The sequence below is a fragment of the Marmota monax genome, unplaced genomic scaffold (genome assembly GCF_021218885.2).
Source record: "Marmota monax isolate L192 unplaced genomic scaffold, Marmota_monax_Labrador192_F-V1.1 WCK01_AAM20220418_F8-fsc00276, whole genome shotgun sequence".
Taxonomy (NCBI): domain Eukaryota; kingdom Metazoa; phylum Chordata; class Mammalia; order Rodentia; family Sciuridae; genus Marmota; species Marmota monax.
In genome coordinates this window covers 137,556-160,855 of record NW_026695204.1, presented here as the reverse complement: position 1 = coordinate 160,855, position 23,300 = coordinate 137,556, and the positions used below count along the sequence as shown (strand labels likewise).

Sequence of the window (23,300 nt, the reverse complement as noted above, 5' to 3'; positions counted from 1 at the left end):
TTCACATTTTGGATTGTCTAATCCAGTAAATTTTCTGGTGTCGATTTCCCAATTTTTGCCACATTCTCATTAACATGCTTCTTTCCCTTGGCTACATTTTCTGTGTTCTAAAAGTTGAGGTGGGCAGTAGAATCCCTGTGGTAATGAGTTTCCTGGCAGCTAAACAACTGCTCCTAAGACCCAACAGCCTGAGGAAAGCTGTGAATGGACCAGAGGTGGTTGCCAAGCTCAGGTTAAGGGTAAGGTAACACCTGGCTCTTTGGTGTTAACTTTTCCATCAGCCTTCTCCAAAGTTGTTAGGTTCTTAGTGTGAACCAGCGTTGTGTTGGGCATGGAAGGTGAATGGGCAGCGGTCAAGAAAGGTGTTGTGGTTTCATTAAGACAACGAAACCAATTTTTTCTTTAAAAGCAAATTTATAGAAGTTGGATACAAGAAAACAAACATCCTGCAATCAGGTGGAAATCACATGTGATTTAGCATAAAACTTGGAAAGAAGTAACCAAAATCTCTCATCAATTCTAGTCATTTATCAGAAGATAGACACACCAATTTTGTCCTGCTCATGGGGATATGCCTTTCTCATCTGGCTGCCTGGACACCAAGCCACCTTCTCCTCTTTACTCTTGTTTCTCAGGTACTTCCAACTCAGAGAGGGGGAGCCCTACACAGGGGACATAAGTAGTCCAATCCCTGTGCCTCACTGTAAATTAAATTTGATGGCTGGTTTGCAGAGCTTATTATGTGATTTCTACTCAAAAATGAGTGAAGATCCAATCCTGAAACTAGCTCAGACTCAGCTTCGGAGGTAGGCAAAGGCCTTGAAAGACCCTGTGCGCAGCTCTACTGCAGCCAACTTCGAAACAGCTTCTGAAATCAAAATAGTGTTGCCACATCCCCCCTAACATAAATGGAGAGAAAATTAACACATAATAGTAACTTTAATTCAGAGCAGGGATAGCTTAGTGGTGGAGTGCTCATCTAGCATGCATAAGATCAGGACTTTAATTCCCAGCAATGCAAAAACAAAAACACAAGAAAACTCTGCAAAACTCTTTAATATCCATAATGGAAAGAATTACTGTATTTAACTGAATCTGAGATAGTGATTGTAAAATAGAGCATTATTATATATTTATATATGTATAGGGGGAACATGGAACTAACTTTGCCACAATATTAATGATCACTGATTGGAAGGTATATCCTGATGTCAGAGATTTTAAAAGTGTGGTAAAAATGAATGTCTTAGGATCAATTAAATTCAGCACCAAAAAGTTATTCTTCAAAAAATTTATTCAAATAATATATTAAAATTAAGTATATTAAATTGGAACCTACTCATTATTGGTAGCATATACTTAAAATTTTTGTTTCATTTCTCATTAAAAACAAAGGATGGACTGACACATGGGTTAATTTAGGAGATGTGTTGTAGGAACTTTGAAATTTATGGATTTTCTTAGGCAACCATTTCATTTTCATTTCTCGAATCACAGATCAGGACATGATAGACATGTTAAGTCTCTCAGTGTAGAGCCAGGTCTCCTGGGCCCTGCTGTGTTCTCTTCATGGAAATCAAAAATCAAGTGAGTCCATAGCATTCTTTGGTCTAACCCTACAGGTAAGGTAAAGCAATTAATAAAAGCATTTATTCCACCAAAGATGTTCTTTCATGAAACTACTGAACTTTCCAGGGTTACGGATGCATGGATATTTACACAGCAAATCCAATCCATTCCTCCCTCATTTTGCTCTTTTAGGACATTACCCAAGTTCTCAAACAAATGGCTTCTTGGCACGTTCTGAAAGGTATAGACCATAAAATATTACTTAATCAGCTTTATGCCAAACACTAGTCTCCTGACTAGATACTACTTGGTAGTTTATGGAAGACTCTGGGAAGTATGCAACACTTTGTAACTTTTTAGCATTTGCTACAAATGGAACAGACATCCTATTTCAATGTCCCCAGAGCATGTTGAAAATCTGTGAATGCTCTCCTGTGGCTGGCTTTTTCAAAAGTGGTAATTATTCAGGGCAGTACATAAATAATCCATCTTCCCTAAGTGTTTGCCCCTTTTTTGTCCTAACTTCTGGCAAGGTGCTTCATAGATGAATCACCAGTATTAATTGCAGAAGATGCAAAGGTTAGCACATCTGAAGAGATTGGAAGAGATTGGAGACTGACCACGAGTTGTAACAAAATATTTCCACATCTCTTTTAAAGGATGACTCATTGTGTCATTCATTCCAAAACACTTCAAAATCCATTTCATCCCATTTTTATGCATCCCCCTCTTTATTCTATTTTTATAGCCTAGAAATAGAGGGCACAGCTTTCTTGTCCTCACTCATTCTGTTAGCTTTTCGCTGGCGATCCAGAGGCAAGGTGGCTAATTTATACAGCACAGGAAATATAACAGCAGTGAATATTGCTGATCCTAAACAGGAATACAGAACAATAGGCAAGTCTGGATATTGTCCTTCAACAACACCAATTACAGCAGGAATAGCCATGTCTCCCAGGGCTGCACCAATTACCAAAAAGGCTGCTGATTTCCCACTTATGGTAGTGTACTGCTCAATCCAGGAAATACCGCTGGGAAACGTGGTTGCCATTGAGGCCCCATACACCGAAGTGGCAATCCAGAGACAAAGTGGATTCTTGTTGAAAAGCACCAGAAATAAAGATGAAGCCAGGCTGCCAATGTTGCTCAACACAATCATGGTGCCCGGCTGTAGACAGGCAGCAAAGAAGATCGCCAGGCCCCTGCAGGCTGCAAAGGTCCCCCAGAAGATGGAGTTCAACCCAGCGGCTTCACTTTCTTCCATGCCAGCATAGGTGGTGGCAAAGGAGAAAATATAGGAGCCATATGTTATCTCTGCTCCAACATAAAAAAAGAAGAACACGAAAAGGAGGCAGAGAAGGGTCTTGTGATATTCAGCTCTTCGATATGCCTGAGCAGATACTTTTGCTCTTTCCTGCCTTGAGCTTTTCTTAAAAAACAGAGCAAACAGGAAGACAGACACTATGAAAATATAAGCACCAATAAAAGCATAAGCCCAGAATAGATTCATGTCATCAGGCAATCCAAACAGAGGCGCTGAGTCAGCTTCAGATGATCCATTGGTGGCTGGAGGCTGAAAGGCAGGCTCTGTGTGGTTTTCAGCAGACACTGAGGTACCCAGTGCCAATTTAGCCAGAAGTGGAGCCAGAAAAGCACCCAAGGCGAAACCAAAGTGTAATGACTGCATGTGTGGGGCTCCTTTGTCCCCCCAAAGAGCCAAAATGAGGATGTTACCACCTGCCAACGAAAGATGGGGAAATGATTTATGTTAAACACAGTAACGCTGAAAAAGGTAATTAAGAAAAGAAGGCTGAGTCTGTATCATGTGGCTTGCACATTGCAATATTCAGAGTTATCGAACATGACACCTGACCCAGTTCTCTGATTGAGGAACTCTAACCCAATACCACCAGAGAGCTAAGTGTATGACATCTCATGCATGCTGGAATTCTATAAGCTGATAAACCACTACCTCCAAGCACATTAACCAAAGCTTTTCATAAAACAGTGCTAACACTGTATTGGGAAATAATGCTTATTCACCTATTTATTTCTAAATAATTAAAATATATATGTATTTACTAGACAAATATGACCATCAGATAGTAGCCAATTACTAAAGCTTTCTTTTTCTTGGAACTGGTAGTCACTTCAAGAACATCATTTACCTATGTATAAACCAGATGCAAAATACACTTTGAGGAACCCGAATACTGTAGGATTCTAGTATGCCCGTTACCCGGAACAAGAACACCTTTCAGCATCTGCATTCACCCTGTCTGGACACCTGCAAAGTGAAAGACTGGAAGCATCAATTGTTTGGCTTCCTTTTTAAAAGATCAGATATTTTCTGATGAATGTATAATTCTACCCTGTAGTTTAACATCCAAACTAAGCCTGACACATAAAATATTTCCTTGCCGTATCTGATAACATTAGAATGGGAAAGTGGACCTTCAAAGCTGGATTTGGCCCTCAATAAACATCACCTGTGTCATTGGATGACCCATGGATTAACTCAACTGCAGAGGGGCAGGAAACTTTGAGAGGGAAAAGAAAGGAAACCAAGGTAGCATACAATACGGGTTTCTCTCAACTCAAAAACACTCCAAAACAAGGGTATAGTTTAAATTGAATGGCTGCTTCTCTTCTTTCACCACCAAATAAGGGTTCCAAACTTGTTTTATCCTAGTGAACCATCAATCCCTTATACTACAATAACAAAAATCTATCACAAAATGAAAGCTTGCTTCTCTGTACTGGAATTAGCCACAGGAAGGTGTCCTTCCCTGTTTAGATAATATAAATCAACAATCTCCCACAGAACAAAATCCTTTATGTTCACTTTACATTTGGTGGCTCAAAAATTGATACCCTGACTAGCAAGAATAATTGATAGAAGAGTGATTCTGAATGACCCACTCAGAAAGCCTATGTCATTTCAAGAGCATTGCAAGTGACAGTTTTTTTTTAAATTTATTGGTTCATTATAATTATACATACTAGTGGGATTCTTTATGCCATATATGTTCATGCACATAATATAATTTAATCAATCTCGTTCCCCAGTACCTTCACTTTCCTTCCCTTCCTCCCTCCCCCTGATTCACTTGCTGTACTCTACTGATCTCCCTTCTATTAGCAAGTGATAGTTTAATACCACCTGCTCTCCCAGAGGTGACACTGAAGAATTCACTTACCTGTATCCAGAATACCTATTGAAGTGCCAAGGACAGACATCATGACTATCAGTAATACTGCTCTCTTGCACAAAGGAATAATGTAAAGACCAACTGTAGTAGCTAACATTGACATCCCTGAGAAGAAAAGGTAAAAAGCAACTATTTAGAAACAGTGTGAAGCCAGGCGCTGTGGCACATGCCTATGATCCCTGCAACTCAGGAGACTGAAGCAGGAAGATCGCAAGTTCAAAGTCAGCCTCAGCAACTTAGCAAGTCCCTGTCTCAAACCACAAAAATAAAAAGGGCTGGGGATGTGGCTCAGTGGTAAAGTGCACCTGGGTTCCATATCTGGAACCAAATAAAAAGAAAGAAAGAAAAAAAAAGAATATGCATTATGGTCATCACTTCCAGCGCAAAATAAGATCAAATTAAAGGTGTATAATCGTGGGTTGGGGTTGTAGCTCAGTGGTAGAGTGCTTGCCTCACATGTGTGAGGCACTGGGTTCAATCCTCAGCACCACATAAAAATAAAGATATTGTGTCCATCTACAGCTAAAAAATATTTTTTTAAAAAGTGTGTAATCAGGAATTTACCTATGGGAACCCATGAATCATGGGTTGCAGAAGCTCTTACAAGACATTATTTCATTTAAACCTTATCTGGCTTGTAGACTACAATGTAAATTTCTATGACATGAATATAATTCAGCACTAGTTGTAACGAGACTATAAATTATACTAAAAAGTTTTATAGCAAAAGAGAAAGGCCAAAAATTATTTACTTAAATATTTCACATATAAAAAAAACTAAAGAATTTTTAAGTAGAAGTTAACAGTTTAATAAGTCAAAATGCAATCAATATAGTAGGAATGTACTAATAATTTTGAGAAATATGGGCAGAAATATATTTTTTCAACCTGCTTTGGAATTAAAAGAGCTTCTTTGTGTATTTATCAGCAATAAATGATTCTCCTTGCTTCCAGAGGAATTTTATCACATTAATCTGGATTTTTTAAAAATGTGTCAATTCATCCAAAAAGGAGTATGATAAAAGCTTTGGCATCTATTTACATTCTGGGGCCATCACTGACATGAGGCAGAAGGGACAAAAATGTAGCCTACCTCAATTCATTTTACCATCCCTTTTCTCTCATTTTCAATCTGGAGTCCATAGAGCCTGGGCAGGTTCCAGGAGCTCTTTCTAATGTCTGTGGCCCTAGGAGATCTGCCCTACACCCTGATGAGCAGAGCCTTTTGGACAACCAGTGAAAGATCCTAAATTACAGTGAAGTGGTACCTAAGTCACAGTGAAGATCTAGAAGGCTAAGGATTGCTAACACACACACCTGAGGGCTGATCTGAGTTTCCACAGGGCCCAGCACAGACTGCCCTGAACTGCCAAGGTGAAAACAGAACCATGGAAACACAGTCCACAGAGGATACCAAAATCCCACCCATTTCACTCTGCAGGCTACTGTTTTCATAATGTAGAGCCATGTGGTAAATGCAATGATAGTAACAAACAAGCAGAAATCAGCGTTTACTTACCCATGAGTAAAAAATCATTCATACAGTCAAAAAGAACTCCACCAATCATAGAGCCACACAGAAATCCAGAGGCACGGCCCACAAAAATTAGTGAAAGACTGCTGATATTTCTGTTTACATTCCGCGCCAAATCTTGAAAGGTGGGTCCCAGTATAGCGACACCCAGTCCCTAAAATTTAAAAAGACAAAAAAGCTTTTTTCTTTTTTTTTTTTTTTTCCACTTACAATCATTAAAATTATGTCCATCTAAGTGGTGGCTTTTTCCAGCTTAAAAAAAAAAAGTGGGATGGGGGATGTTACTCAGCTTTTCATCGCTGTGACAAAATACCTGACAGAAATCAAAGGAAGAAAAGATTCATTTTGGCTTACAGTTTCAGAGGTTTCCACCCAGAGTCACTGGTTTCATGCATTTAGGCCTGTGGCCAGACAGAACATTATGCAGAAAGCGCATGGTGGAGCCGAGCTGCTCACCTCATGATGGCCCGGAAGCCAAGAGAAAGGAAGGCTCTGCTGACGATTCAGAGGCTCCAACTAGGCCCCGCCTCCTAAGCTTGCATCCCCTCCCTGTAGCATCACAGGTTGGCAACCAAGCCTTTAGCACGTGGCCTCTGGGGGACACTTCACATCCAAACCATAACAAGGGATTACAGTGTCATGGAAGAGATTATTTTCAGAACCAAAATCAATAAAAATATAAAATGACAATACTGTTAGGATTAGAGCTATAGATTCCCATGGTTTTTCTTGATTGGCAATTCTCAATTTTTAAAAATGATTGAGCTCTTCTGGCTTTTCTTTTTTCTTTTCTTTTCTTTTTTTTTCTTGCACTTTCTAATAAAAAAATAGAAGACCTCTGTATTAAAAGTTAATTAAACAATAACATTAAAACTTTTATTGAAATCGACTTGCATGTTTTCAAATATAACTACATGAACTAACATGAGAATTCAGATGTCAGAAATTTAAATTATCAACATTATTTTCACACTTGATGTTACTAAAACAGCAGTTTTGCTGGTACAATGGGGGTCCACCCTCTGAACTACACATATATGATATTCAGGAGATTAAACTATATAAAATTTTCTAAATCCACATTTTTGTTCAAAGAAATTCCAAAGCTACCAGGAGCACAGTCTGTGTAGCTTCCTTAGAAAGGGACATACATACATACATACCAGGTGGGTGGGCAAACGTTGAAATGAAAAATGTTAAAGTCTGGTTTTGTTTAGATGTTGATGTAGATCTTTACATATGATATATGTGTGAGATTTTCTATTATAATACTTTAATTGCAAATTAAATCATAAAAGAGCTCCACTTAATTGGCTTTAAGAAAAATAAACTCTAATACAAATGAAGTATTCCTTTGAAAAATAAGAACTAACCCGTATTCTTTTCAATTTTATGTGACTTGAGTAATCTTTGATTCCTAAGAATATGGTTGGTTTAATGAAAACAGGCGTGTCTTTAGGGTTTTCAGTATTCCATATGATACAGATACACAACTTTTCCTACTTAGGTTTACAAGTAAAATGAGTTAAGTGATCTCTATAGTACAAAATTTGTCTGCCAAATATAACATGATGGTTAGCTGTTTGATGTCCCATCTTTACAAGCAATTCAAACATAATTGTTCATAATAAATGAGTTAAACAGATGTACGAAATATTCTCATGTAAAAGATGTTCTTCCTATATCATAATGATTTGCTTTTTTTTTTTCCTTCAAATCAAGAATGAACAGTTGGGGGCTGGGGATGTAACTCAGTTCTAGTGCATTTCCGTATCATGGGAGAGATGCCCCTTCCCTCCCCAGCACCCTTCCTTCCAGGAAGCTCCTCCAACAAATAAACAATAATGGAAAGTTAGGGTGAGAGAAATCCATACAAACAAGAATTTCATTCTCAGGGCGATTTAAAACAAATAAAGCTAAGGGAATTGTGTTAAATTTTTGCGCCCTCTACAGTTTCTTTGATACAAAGACTAAAGATATTGGAACTGTTATTAACAGGTTCTGTGCCACCAGGACAAATTACACTATGAGACAGCACTTGATTCTGGAAGTTACAGTTTATAGACTTGCCATTGTACAATTGCTGGAGTGGAGTTCACAATGGTATGTGCTATGGTTTGGATTTGCGGTGTCCTCCAAAAGCTCACATGTGAGACAATGCAAGAAGGTTTGGAGGAGAAATGATTGGGTTATAGCTTTAACCTAATCAGCGCATTAAACCCTTCTGGAATTAACTGAGTAGTGACTGGAAGCAGGGGTTCGTTGGGAGCATGGCTATGGGTGTATGTGTAGTATTTGCAGAGTGGAGTTTCCCTCTCTGCTTCTTGATCGTCATGTGAGCTGCTTCCTTCTGCCAATCAGTGATGTTCAGCCTCACCTCAAGCCCCAAGGAAAGGAGCCTGCTGTCCATGGACTGAGACCTCTGAAAATGTGAGCCCACAACTAAACTTTTCTTCCTCTACAATTGTTCTGGTCAGGTCTTTATGTCACAGCAGCAGAAAAATCTGACTAAAACAGATTGCTTCTCAGTGTTCGGTAGATATGCAGGAATGTAAATTCCAATTGACATGCGAAACTGAACTTAATAGAATGAGTGACTAAGAACATTGTAGAAGGCTTATGGAAGATGAATTGTGTGAAAGGAATTCTATGTGTGACCAAGCTAACATTAGAAAAAAGGAATTATTTAGAAGTTTTTCTAAAAATTGATTATTACTATCTAAGTTACAATGCAAAAACTAGAATCTGGTCCTTACTATCAAAACAACAAGGTTTTAGCCACATGCAGTGAAACATGCCTGGGACTTAGAAGGCAGAGGCAGAAGGATTACAAATTCAAGGCTACAAGGCCAGACACAGCCACTTAGCTGTGTCAAATTTATTTTTTTTTCCAAAAAGTGGGTCTGAGACTGTAGTTTAGTGTTAAAGTGACCCTGGGTTCAATCTTTAATATCAAAAATGAAAACACCCCCCCCACCAAAAAAAAAACCTTTTTTTTTTTGAGTATTGATCAGCTATTTATTTATTTATTTACTTATTTATTTATGTGCTGGGGAGTGAACCCAGGGGTACTTTTTACCTCCGAGCTACATAGCCAGGCCTTTTTAAATTTTATTTTGAGACACGGTCTTACTAAATTGCTGAGGTCTCACTAAGTTGCTGAGGCTGGCCTAGAACTTGCAATCTTCCTGCGTCAAATTAGTGTGGTCAACTCTTAATTGAAAATTGTGAAGGATTGTTCTCACATTTAAGGTAATTGGCCTAAACGGCAAAGAATCTGTTTTACCAAGATAATCTTGTGCTTTGTGTTATTTTCTTGTGCTTCTTTATTAGGTTTCTGATCATTTAAAAACAGAGTTCTTTTTGTTAAAAGAACTAAGGTTTTTCAATTACTGTAATTTTCTGTATTTGTCTTTGAAGTGTTAATATCACTTTGATTAAATGTGATGATCTGGGCTGGGGTTGTGGCTCAGCGGTAGCGTGCCACAACTAAAAAAAAATGGATATTAAAAGAAATTGTTTTTTAAAAAAATAAATAAATAAATAAAATGTGATGATCTCTGATCTTATTTTGACCAAATGTTTTAAACCTTTGATTTTTAAAATTTTTTTTATATTTATTTTTCAGTTTTAGTTGGACACAATACCTTTATTTTATTTATTTTTATGTGGTGCTGAGGATCGAACCCAGGGCCTCACACATGCTAGGCGAGTGCTCTACCGCTGAGCCACAACCCAGCCTTCCTTTGATATTTTTGAAGAACTTCACAAAATCAAATTTTGAATTAAGTCTTTTTCTTGTCCTGAAGTTAATTTTCCAGATGTGCCCTTGCATATCTCTAAAGGATCTCTCTCTTTATAAAAAGAGATATTGAACTAATTGGGCTTATTCAATATATTGGATTATATAAGAAGCAGTGTCAAATAATAAGTAATGCTAAAATTTCACTGAGTTATGTTTGTATGAATATTTTATTGATATGTTTCAGAAACTATATGAAATACCTAGAAATCTAATAATGCTTGTATTATATCATCATAGTTCTTTTTAATTTTTTTTTTATTGTAAGTGGACACAATACTTTAATTTTATTTATTTATATGTGGTGCTGAGGATCGAACCCAGGGCCTCACATGTGCTAGGCGAGTACTCGTACTGCTGAGCCACAATCCCAGCCCCATCAGTCATAGTTCTAATTATTATTGTAAATGTTGCATGTAAGAGCCTGGCACAGAGGCATGTGCTCGGAGTCCCAGCCACTCCAAAGGCTGAGGCAGGAAATCACTGGAGCCCAGGAGTTTGGGACAGCACGGGCAACTTAACAAGGACCCATTCTTATTAAACAAACACACACACACACACACACACACACACGAGGGAGATGTAGAAGGGCATAGCTAGCCAGGGAAAGGTGGTGAGGAAGAAAGTCAGGGGCAGATCCAGACCAAAGAAGTATGGAGAGGGCCTTCCAATGAGGTCAACTTCCCGGTTGATGGAAATGCTTGTGGACACAAGCAGGGGACCCAATTAGATGAACACTTCCACACTAGTGCCCCTAAGCAGGGGATCCAATAGAAAAACTAAAATAGATGCATGGATATTGGGGACACCAATGAACAACAGTGTGAAGAGTGTGGAGAAGGGAGGAGATAAGAAAAGGAGGAAATTCCAGGGACTAAAAAGAGAACAATCCAAAACTTCCCCACTGGACTTCTGGCTCAGGAGCCCCTTCTCTTTGGAGAAGTCTGTTACTGATAACTTTTGCTCTTTCAATAAATCTGTTACTTGGTTGTTATCTTTGTGTCCTATTCTTCAATTCTTTACTGAGTGGAGACAACAAACCTGATACCCCTAGATGGTAACACACACACACACACACACACAGAAAAACTGTTGCATGCAACAGAAATAATCATATTTTCTTGTCAATGGCATCAGTATGGTTAATAAAGTTCCATATGATCTTCAAACATAACCATTTTAAGTCCAGTTATTCCCAGAGTTAATTGTTCTATCTGCTGCTTTCCTTAGCCACTATCAGTTTGGTGTTCAATGACATTCTTGCATTCTGTCAAGTGCAGATGCATGTTAACTTTAAGATGATTCCAGGATGTGTGTGAAACCTGGTTTGACTGGACGCAGAGGGAAAATCTGCAAGAAGGCAGTGGAAGAAGACGGAGGTGCTGGGGCAGAGTTTGCCACTTTTCTGACCCAGCTCGTGGAGTCACTATTCAGGTCATGGTGCCAAACTCAACTCAGTCTTCCATGGCAGATGATGCCAGCTATAGCAGACAGGAACTGGACACTAACCCTGTTCTTAATGAAACTGGACAAAGTTGTAACACATGTCAAAAATAGTAGACAGAGTGAAGTAGGACTTGCTTTCTCAGGACTTCTCGGAGGCTTCCATTCTCTATTCTCATCCATTCTGCATTCCTAAATTTATCTGATGTTTTCAGAGTTGGAAGCAATTTCCTGAGGCTCTGTGTTCTTAAAGTTACACAACAAAGCGAGAACCATATGGAGAAGATTCTAAATGAATTTGTGAAGAGAATGTTCTCTATGATGTTTAGTAATGATCCTGTGGCAAGCGCCATAACACTCCTGTTGTTGGGAAATCTGGCATCAATAATTCCTGAGGGGAAGTATGCTCAGCCCTGTATTCGTCAGAGTTTGGATTCACATGATAATGTAGAAATTTAAGCTGCTGTTTTTGCTGCTGCCAACTTCTCTTGCTATAGGAATTTATAACAAAAATCTGGGAAAAGACTCAAGGTTTACCTACACCAGTAGACTTGAAGCTGAAGTTGATCTCCACCTCCAGCACGTGCAGCATGATGCACTTCTGACCTCCAGGGCTCCTTGGCTTTTACAATAGCTGGTCCTGTCCTATCCTTCCACCGAAATGGTGACTGTTCCCTTGCACACTTTTTACTCTGCTTACATCTTCACCCTTGGTTGACACACTTGAGCAAATTCAGATTCTGATGCAGTATTGAAGAATGATCCCAGGAAAGCAGTAAAGAAACCTGCTATTTAAGACTTGAAATTCCTTGCCAATAAAACACTGGATACTTGAAGTAGGGAGAACATCCACTCTGTGAATGTGCCCTCTGGACACATGATGACTTAAAGCTAGGGATATTTCCTGTGCTTTGCTCACTATCAGGGAGCATCACCAGCAGACATTGCTCAGCATAGCTCCAGGAAATGTGGCTTCTTCCTCCAGATTTTCTGACTTAGTCAAATTAGCCCAAGAATGCTGTAACCTATAATAACAGGGGCATTGCTGCTCATGGAGTGAGAATCCTAATGGATATGACTGTCCAAGAGAAGGAGCTTTGGGCACTGGAGCAAGATTCTGACTTTGGCCTGGAATCCCTTCTGGTGCTCTGTAGTCAGGATGATAGTTCAAGTGGTCAGCCACTTTAAAGATTGCTCTAAATAGTATGGTGAAGTTGGCCAAGGCAGGCCCCATCCTAGCCAATCAGTGGGTGAGACCTTGCTGACCCAGATGAACATTGTTCAGGATTCCGCCTGGATCCTGTGATATGCTGTTGCTGGGCAATTGAATGCTTGGGGACCTCGAGGAACTCTATAAGGTGATAAGCCGATCAGACACAGAGAAGCAATGGGAGCTTCTAGTAAGTTTGGCTACTGAGTTTTGTAGTCAGCAGAAAGCATCATCTGCTTAAGTAAAGGCTGGGGCTGGGGCTCAGCGGTAGAGCACTCGCCTAGCATGTGTGAGGCCCTGGGTTCGATCCTCAGCACCACATAGAGATAAATAAAATAAAGGTATTGTGTCCAACTACAACTGAAAAATAAATATTAAAAAAAAAATTTAAAAAGATCACTCAGGCACAGTGGCACATACCTATAATCCCAGTGAATTGGGAGGCAGAGGAGGAGGATCACAAGTTCGGGGGCAGCACCTGCAATTTAGTGAGAACCTAAGCAACATAGCAAGACCCTGTCTCAAATTTAAAAACTTAAAAATATGGCTGGGGATATAGCTCCGTGGTAAAACACCCCTGAGTTTAATCCCCAGGACCAAAAGAAAAAGAAGGAAGAAAGAAAATTAGGAAGGAAGGAAAGTGATTCCTTTGGTTATCAGAATTTTAACAAAGAAACTGACTGGCTAGTAAACATCAAGCTGATGTTTAACCCAAAATCAAGCACAATAAGGAAATGTCTTCGTATATTTTTCTGCTAATTTAACCAGTATTAAAATTGTGAAGTTATACAATTTGAATGAACTCCAATAAGAGTGACACAAGTCTTATTACCCATCATAACCTATTTAATAAATAGTGCTATGCACCTGGACTGTAGAAACAAAATTGGTACTTAAGAGGATATACATTGCTAAGCGTGTACTCATGAAGCACTTGGATGGCTGCCTTGTCCTTGCTAAGTCTTCACAGCTTCCATGATTAAAATCTCTGTACTCCAAGATTCATCATGGAAGAGATGAAATGATCCAAATTAATACAAAACATCAGTAGGGTAACGATTCTAAAATTGTCCAACTGGCTTATAACCCACGTTGGATTTATCCAGTTTATAGTTCTGGTAAGAAAATAAAAGCCATAAGAAATACATGCTGGAAATGATAGATTTCATTCACTTGTCACCTTCAGTGCACATTTTCTGGTTATATAGAAACTTTCCCATGGAGACAGGCTGATGCTGTAACAGTAGCTACAGTTACGAGAAAATGTGTTTTCTGTACAAGGCATTCCTGGAGCAATCTCCAGTGAGAGAAGAACAGATTGCTCTGCACAAGATGTCAGACAGCTTAAAAAAAAATGCTACAGACACAATGACATTAGGCAAAACTTCAATGAATAGACTGGATTGCCTTAGTATTACCAGTTGATGGCAATTGAATTCATTCCTACTGGAAAAACAAAGACTGACCCCTTGAGAAGCAGATGCTGAGGCCCATCCCCCAGTGATAGAACCTCACATACCTCCCACTCCATAAACTCTCACATGACTCCACAGAGCAAGGTCTTAATGCATTATTGTGAAAGCCTGTTTTTCTTCATGTCCCACCACGTGATGACAACCAGAACTTCCATGATTAAGAACCTGGAGAGTGAGTGTTCGGAAATGACAACAATATTTTGGAAATGACCGTTAGAAGAAACTATGCCATGCTCCTCTCTGCAACAGATCTTCAAGGCCTTGAGTCTTGAATCTACATCTCTCAACTCAGTGGCACCCCTCCAGACTCTTGACAATGACACCTGTTGGGGACCTTAAGGTAAAGCTGACCAAGGAGGTTTCTCCCCAGAGGCAGAGGGCATCCTAGATGTGGACAGCTTTCCCAAGATCTAGGATCAAAACTTCTCCACCATCCTGAAGACTTATTTTTTCTCCCTTTTCCCTCTATTACCTGCTGGACTAATCCCTTCCTTTTGCTTTCAGGAAAATACACAAGACCATAATGTAAATAACTTTAGCAAAGGCTAATGCTCTATCAAAAACTCAGAGCAATTATTGGGTTTGTGGGCTAATGCCCCCAAATCAGGAAACAATTCCATTATTCCAGTGCTGCCCCGTGTTCCCAGTGACTCACCTTGAAACCACAAAGGAAGAGGGGAAGCAGTCCTTGATATTCTGGACATCACTACTCCTTGCTTTCTATAATTGCTTGAGATACTACCCTGATATTTCCAGTTCATGACATATCTCTACTAATATAGAAAACTTATTGGGGTGATGTCTGCAAAATATGTTTTGAGTAATAACACCTGGGGATTACCTATATTGGCACAAGACATTGCATGATGTCACTGCATTAAATCCAGTAATGTCTCTTGCCACTAAATGAGATCATGCACACTTACATGGTGGCATAAAAGGAACTCAAAAAATTTCCCACTGGACCTGTTTATAGCTTTGCAGATTTAGCAAGTTAATAAATTTAGCCAGACGCCATTAGCTGGCCCTCTTTTCCAATCTCTAAGGGCCTTTACTGGCTCTGTGGAGAATTTGTCTATTATGTTTGGACTCCTTACTGGTTTGGATCTTGCTTATTCACCTGGCTCACTCCTACCTCCTCAAGAGCTTCCCCATACCTCCCATAATCAGAGGCCAAAGCAGTCAACATTCAAAATTATACCAACCTTGAAGGAGATAAACATGTTAATCTCTATAGTAAAAGTTGCTAATAGGGTCCTGGGTGCTCATTCTTGGCAGTAGTATTATGAAAGCCTATTTTCCTTCATGTCCCACCACATGGAATTTGAAGCTATCACATAAGTTGCTAAAAATTTTGGACCTTGAAGCCAATGAGACCCCATGGGTTGAGAAGGGTACAAGCCAGTCTCTGCAATGTGAATGATAACATGTTCAACAAAAAGCACTTAGTGGAACAAATCTTAGTTTTAGATTGCCTTTCACTGATGTGGGGGGCTTGTGTATGGTGCTGAACAAAACTAAATGCTGAGCTTAAATTTCCCTGATTTTGGTTGGCTACAATATAGTCATTTAAGAGGTGGCTAAGGGGTTGGGACTGTGGCTCAGCAATAGAGCACTTGTGTAGCATGTGTGAGGCCCTGGGTTCAATCCTCAGCACCACATAAAAAATAAATTAATTAAATAAGTAAAATATGGCTAAGGCAGCTGGTGAGGTGGCAGCCTCACTCATTTCTCCCCAAATTATAAAAACAGGAAAACTCAACCCAAAGAAATCCAACAAGGTCAGTAAGGCCAGTGATTTCAGTGATATGGCAAATTGGCCAACACCAGGAGAATTAGTGAACACTGGACTAATTGTAATTAATACAAGTGGGTACCACTCCTCTTAGATGATGTAAGACCAGACCCTCAAGAAAGACCTGGGTCAAGATGTCAACCCACAGCAAATCAGTCACCTCATAATAATAGGGGAAATGAAACATAATGAACTTTGATTAGTCATATGGTTACTGAGAACATGGTGCAAGGATGGATCAGCCATTTCAAACAGAACTTTACATCAGAATGATGTGTTACTGTGACGACGGCACGGGTGTACAGGAGTAGCCTGTCAAAGAAGCATTGCTTAAAAAGCATGTTAAGCATCAAATTGAGTATAGAAAACTTGGAATGTGATCTCTTTCTTTGGAGAAATATGGATGAACAAGGTTTCCTACCTATTTCCCTCACTGCTGAATTTTACCATGTTCAGACTCTCACCACAAAACCTTAATCTGAATTTAGAGGCACTGAAGGACAACACAGAAGTAGAAGTTGTGGAGGAGAAAATGAGGAAACAGAACTAGAGAAATGATCAATCCGAGGCCCTCCTCCAAGAAACATGCCACAAGCAGGTTTCTCTCAACTGATCAATTGTCCAGAGTTCATACCAAGCCACACATTTTGCTCACACTCACAGTACGCCCTAGATTCTCCAAGAATTGGAAGTCCATGGATCCTAAAGAAAAGTACTGAAACAAGTAATCTTTAAGCAAGGTTTGCCTAAAAGTTTGTCTACCAGTTTACCTGATGTGAACTCAAAGCCTTGGATAGAAGTAAGAGAGAGGCATCACACTGCTTCTGTGTAGCTACATCCTGAGCTGCTTTGCTCAGCCATGGCCTCCTGCCATAATGTTCTGCATCACCTTCAGCCCAGAACTCTAGAGTCAGCTGACCATGGACTGAACCTCTGTAATCCTCTAAAGAAGCTCACTGTTTAGTTTCTCAGCATGAAAGTTACCAAGCAATCTCCCATCTTCCAACTAGACAACCTCTCTCTCCAAATATGGCTCCAGGTTCACACGTAAACCACTATGGAAACCCTGGTACTTCAAAACAGAACCCTTCCAGTACTCCTCAGCATTTAATTCCAGGATCAAACTTGGAGAGTGAACCCTGAATTCAAAACATTAAAGCAGGACACTAATGATAAGAGTCAGTGATTTCTACAAATTGAGCAAAATGATGAAGAACAAGAGCTTCCAATGGATCCCACAGACCATGGAAAGCAATGTATCAGTTCAGTAATGCCCTTTAACTCCTAAAACAAAACAATGGGAAACCTAAAGTGCTATAAAACAAAATCATTTCTATTGTGTGATTTTTTTACTTCTGTTGTAAAGATCAAGTGTATCAGTTGTAAGGATACATTGAGAAATATTTAAGAAAAACTTTAATGAAGAAATGTACCCAAGTACATATGCAAATTTTTTCATATGATATTATCAAAGCAGACTTTTGGATATGATATAGTTGAGCCAAAAACAGATTATCTTTGCCTTTAAAGCCAACTGATATATATTTCACATTTTATTCAGGCTAATTTTTTTCCACAAGTAGACAAACAGAAGAAAATGGTATAGGTTTTATGTTGCACATAGCATGACCACAGTAAGAACAGTTATTCAGCAGGAAATTTTTTATGCACTAATATATTCTTGTTAGCCCAACAGGAGTTTTGTTCTATCACCCCTCAGTTCATGTTCTTCAGGAATTATGCCTAGAATAGTTACGTAAAAGAGAGGAAACTGGATGTCAAACATTAGGGAACGTGTAGAGAATCACCTCCCTACTCAAGGGCTGATGTGTTTTGGCATGTTAACTTTTAGCTGAGGCCTGATGGAATCTGAGATAAGATTCAAAGACAATAATACATATATATGAGTTATTCTTTACTTTAGTTCTTGAAATTATGGAATGAATGATGTATGTTATATTTTTGAACTTTACTTGTTCAAGTAATACTAGTACTCTTTATCTATAGTCAGTAATGGCTAAATTTTTTTTTTTTCAGAATTCAGGTTGGTGAAGATGATTTAAATGGCAGATTCTGAAAAAGAACTAACTCTAAAAGGAATCTGTAATCCATATTTCAAATTTTTTCAATAGTTTAATGATCCTATTTGAATAGACTTTTTCAGAATTACTATATAAGGAATTTTAACAGATTTTCACTAATGCACAGCTAAATAGATTACAGTGAGGTCTGCAGCGGCTTTGATAAAATAGCTTAAAAGTTTGTAATAAAAATGAACCTTGGCGATTACTTAATTTTAGTTAAGAACCCATCAACCTACTGATTCACAATGTGGGGTGGGGCAAGTGAAGAATGGAGACATTTTGGATTGGGCAGAGGGGAGTGAGGAGAGGGGAGGGGATGTGGGGATGGGAATGGTGGTGGAATGAGATGAACATTATTAACCTATATACATGTAGGATTGCATGAATGATGTGACTCTGCATGGTGTATAACCAGAGAAATGAAGAGTTATGCTCCATTTGTGTACAATGAGTCCAAACGCATTCTGCTGTCATGTGTAACTAATTGGAGCAAATGAAAACAAGAAAGAAACCATCAACCTCATATTTGCTAGATTTACAAAATTGTTTTTTAAATGCATTTTGTCTTCTTTGACATTATTCAGTTGAATGTGGTAGAAAACCCTCATTTCTGATTCAGAGCATTTTAAAATATTATCTCTGTCCCCCAAAATAGAAACCTTTCATTATACTAAATATAAGTTTGTTAACCCTGTTTTTCAAAAGGGCTACCATTAATTGCACATAAACATGAATATCAGGCTGGGGGTGTAGCTTAGTGATAGAGTGCTTGGCTAGTGTGCACAAAGTCCTGAGTTTGCTCCCCAGAACCACAAAATACCCTCTCCCTTCAGTGTTTCCTGTCACATGTGAAATACCCTCCCCCTGTACTGTTTTCTGTCAAAATTCAAACTTATCAAAGTAAAAAAAAAAAAATTGTTCACTGTGGAGGTTTAAAAATTTCTTAGCTTTCAGTTTGAAATTATTTATTGACCAGGAAAATATGCAATAATTTGCTAAAATTGTTTTTTCTACCATATCAAAGTACATAGTTCATGCCTTTGCTATCAGCAGGCCTATAATGAGTAGATGTGATGGCTCACAGAATTTTTAAAAGGGAGTTAAAGGAAAATGAAGTACATCCTTTGGGAGATAAACCTAAAAATGTTCCTATTTAATATTGTAAAATCTTTACAAATGAATATCATAAAATTATCTAAGTTTCTTTGTCATAAAAATAATTTTTGTTTAAATGGTAACTGTTACTTGCATAGCTAAATTTCTTCAATTGGCAACCTAGACATTTTATAAACTAAGAAATCTTAGACAAATTAATAATATTTCTGAGTGTATTAACATTTTAGTTCTATAACATACTATATGGATGTCTTAAAATTCTGACATTCTATAGTTTGTATTAGACATGCTGTTTTTATAATCTTTTACTTATGGGGTTTTTAAATGTATTTTGGTCCTGAATTGTTAATTTGATGAAAATTCTGCTTTTAAAATCATCACTTACTAGGTTCTAATAAATAAATATTTAAGCTTGAAAAAAAGAAAAAAAAAAGAGTCATAGCCCACCCTCAGGGAAGTTAAAGAACTAGAGATCAAACCCAGGGCTCACACATGGCAGGCAGGCAAGTATTCTACCATTAAGCTACATCCCCAACACCTTATCTTTTATTTCTGAACATGATTTTAAAATATTTTAATTTAACTCTTTTATTTTGAACTAATTTAAACTTGAATAATATTTGTTTTCATAAAGCAGAAATATAAATTTTAAAGTTTAAAAAAAAAAAAAGGTGGCTAAGGGCTGTGGCTGTATGAAGTTCAGTGTTTAGAGTATGTGCTTAGCATATATGAGGCTGGATTCAAACCCCAGCATGGAGGAAAAAAACAAAAAAACTGATGGCCAACAATACTGCTGCTGATTCTCTAGACACTGCCCACAGGATATTTTAAGGAAACTTCTCAATAGAAAGGAACATATGATGTGACCTTGAGAGCAGCTGTTTGAAGCCATCCTGAATGGTTGTTGGCAAGCCTGGCTGTCCCAAGTTTGTCTTTCTGTTTAGAAATATGAATTGCCATTTTGCAATCAACTATGCTCCTTAATTGCCATCATGCTTTGAACAAAGACTGTGACCAGTTGGACTCAGACACCATTGAATTCCCTTTATTATATGAATTTTGGATTGTTTGATTTTGATCAGTTTGGTCTTTGGTCCTTGGATACATCTGTTAAGGAGAGTACTTTGAAATTTCTTCATATTATTCTCCGGATAGTCATCATCACAGTCACCCTGAGGTGCTGTATGCCCTCAAGAATTACAACTATTTCTATGCTTCCATTCCATGTACATCAAACAGTAAACCAAAACATGAAGAAAGCATAATGAATCATCCAACTAATTTGTCCTCCCCCCCCCCCATTTTTAAGATCAAGGGTGGGGTTGTGGCTCAGTGGTAGAGCGCTTGCCTAGCATGTTCGAGGCCCTGGGTTCAATCCTCAGCACCACATAAAAATAAATAAATAAAATAAAGGTATTGTATCCAAGTACAACTAAAAAGTTTTTAAAAATAAATAAATTATAAAAAAAAAAAAGATCAAAACCCAAGGACATTCAACCACTGAACTACATCCCCAGCCCTTTTTATTTTGAGACAGAATCTGACAAAGTTACCCCAGCTGGCTTCCAACTTGCAGTTCTCCTGCCTCAGGCTCACAAGTCTTTGGGATGACTGGAATGTGCCACCACACTCAGCTGGTAATACGTCCTTTAAAACTGAGAATTCCAATTTAAAACCATTTAGACCAAATTGGTTAATTAGGATGTAACAGAAAGTGTCTGTGTTCAAGGTTTCAGTCAATCTCTCAAAATTAAGAGGCTGACCGAAAGGGAAGAATTCTAAAATTAAATTTGGCCTAAAGCTGTCTCTGGGTGTAAGGAACGATAACATTCCTCAATATGTCCACACTGGAACTTGAGAGTATATTCTTGGAACAAGTTGCTGAGCAGCAAGCATTCAGCCTGACACATGCTGCAAACTGCTCAGAAATGTGCACCCAGGGCGGTTGAATGAACGGTAACCATTCAAGATATTTCTTCATATCATTTCCTTATTGTATCTGTAGATACTGCCTGCCCACCTTCTTAGGTGGATCTTTTTGAACCTTTACTGATTTAGGTAGTACCTGCTTCCTGAATCATTTCTTTCTGCAAAGAAACTGCTAAAATGGACTTGTCTAACATTTTCTTTTTAATAGGTTTTCGCAAGAACTAAGAGTTATAGTTGGCTTTCAGGAGAAATTCCTTAATGCCTTTAAGAAAAAAAAAATCTATTTCTGATTCATTTACATTTCAAGAATAATTCTCACTGCAATACTCTGCTGCAAACTGACAGTGTGCCTCCAGCCCAAGCAGGAATAGTCCCCCAGTGAGGACCTGGTTGTGTACAGAGGCACTGTGTCCTACCCAAGCAGGACTGAGGATCAGGGTGTGCACAGGCCCAAAGAAAGCTTCCGGTACAATAAATGAAGCCTGACTTTGGGCTGTAATCAAACTACTTCATGTGCACCTGAAGTGATTTCTTTCTCACCCCTCCCTCTCCCGGCTTTAAAACATTTCATAAAACAACTGTGGCTCAGAGTCTTTGTGATGCCAAGTGACCAGAAGTGACTCCTCACAGGACTCCCCTCTCCAGCTCACCAGTGTCTCCGTGATCAAGGGATGAAAGTGTCCACAAATAGTGAATTGAGGGGCTGCCCAGGAATTTGACCAAAGGTGCCTCCAGCCTTGCACTTTGCTCCAAGAAAAACTTTTGAGGATCTGAAGGCTTGGTTTCTATAGGATTGTGGGCAGAGTAAGACACATGTTCCTGGCTCTACCACTGAACTAGCTGTGTGATCTGGAAAGGGCTTTCCTCTGTGGTCTGTTTACTTCTCTGCACAATTAAGCAGCTGATTAAATTTGGTCAGGCCACCAGGGAGAGGAAATCCCAGAATAATTTGGGGGTGTGAAGGGCCGTGGCTAAAGACCTGGGCAACCCCTTTGGTCTTCCAGTGCTCTGGGGAGACCCGGCAAGGCTTGCTGCAGTTGGCAAACATGTTAGGTAATCAGTTTCGCATTTCAAAGTAACCCTCCACGATTAGAAACGTGCCCGTGTTTTAGATAATTAAACGGAGGCTCGGAAAGACTAATAAAAAGTGCCCAAGGTCACACAGTGCGCGGGTGGCAAAGCTGAGACTCCACTGGGAAGGCCACGTTCTCTGCAGGGCGCCTGCTCGCGCGGGGCCTGGGAGGGTCGCAGCCCCAGCTCTCACCAGCCCCAGGAAGGTGGCAAACACGATCACGGTGGTGAACCAGCGCAGCACGTTCGCGGCCCGGCTGCTCCGCGCGGACACCCCCACCGTCTTCGGCTCTGTCCTGGCCGGGGCCCCGGCCCCGTGGAACTCCAGTTCCATCTCCAGCTTGGCGGCTCCGGAGAAGCGGTTTTGCTGCCGCCAAGCTTTCAGGTGCACCCTGGAGCTCTGAGCTCCAGTCCCTCCAGGCCCCTAGGTCCCTCCTGGTGCGCCTCCCTCCGGGGTTCGTCTCGGGTCAGGTCCTGGCAAGTAGGACTTTGGACTGCAAGCCTGGTGTGGGCAGGGAAAGGCAGCGACCCATCCCGTACCGTTCCGGTACAGGTCACAGAGCGGAAAGGCAGCTTTTTGCAAGCCAGGATCCAGCTTCAAACCCCACAGGGCTCTGGTTGCCTAGGAGACCGGAGGACTCAGGTGCAACATCACACCTAGGTGCCTCCTAGCCTAGGGAGCCGGAGCTCCAGTTTCCCAACAGGTGAATCAAGGGGAAAGATGTCGCCTCATCCTTTAGAGCAGGTACCTTCCAAAGAACTGCAAGGTGGAACCTCATGTCCTGGGGAACGGAGGGACCCCCAATGAGCTTTCCCTTAATTTTTTTTTTTCAAAATCCCTGCCCTTGTGCCTTCTTTTCCTGAGGTTGTTCGATCTGTTGTTCATTTTTCACTCCACAAATATTTGTTGAACCTCTACGAATTTCAGAATTTGACGTTAGCCAGATTTACAGATAGGAAGATTAAGGCACAGAGTAAGTAACAACTTGTTCCTGGCCAGTCAGCGCAACAGTGTCATTTATGGTGGTGTCGCTCAAGAAACAAATCCGTGTCCAAAGCT

The 23,300-nt window shown here is 39.6% G+C and overlaps 1 protein-coding gene and 2 pseudogenes across 1 annotated transcript; 2 read left to right on the top strand and 1 right to left on the bottom strand.

Moving 5' to 3' along the window:
* Window positions 1-1,038: 1,038 nt before the first annotated feature.
* On the bottom strand, window positions 1,039-22,691 carry LOC124083330 (sodium-dependent glucose transporter 1B). Its single transcript, XM_046429933.1, has 4 exons — window positions 22,434-22,691; window positions 6,301-6,469; window positions 4,770-4,886; window positions 1,039-3,306 (listed from the first exon to the last, which is right to left on the bottom strand). Exons 1-4 carry the CDS (start codon window positions 22,572-22,574, stop codon window positions 2,312-2,314), a joined length of 1,422 nt encoding a protein of 473 aa, XP_046285889.1. The 5' UTR covers window positions 22,575-22,691; the 3' UTR covers window positions 1,039-2,311.
* Window positions 11,555-14,455, top strand: LOC124083341 (integrator complex subunit 7-like; annotated as a pseudogene).
* On the top strand, window positions 14,562-16,775 carry LOC124083323 (la-related protein 1B-like; annotated as a pseudogene).
* Window positions 22,692-23,300: the final 609 nt, after the last annotated feature.

Coding starts and splice junctions, on each gene's coding strand:
- LOC124083330 (XM_046429933.1), bottom strand. CDS start 22,574: ATGGAACTGGAGTTCCACGGGGCCGGGGCCCCGGCCAGGACAGAGCCG. Junction 4,887..6,300: donor GAATGATTTTTTACTCATGG/GTAAGTAAACGC, acceptor TTTTCTTCTCAG/GGATGTCAATGTTAGCTACT. Junction 3,307..4,769: donor AATAGGTATTCTGGATACAG/GTAAGTGAATTC, acceptor TTTCGTTGGCAG/GTGGTAACATCCTCATTTTG.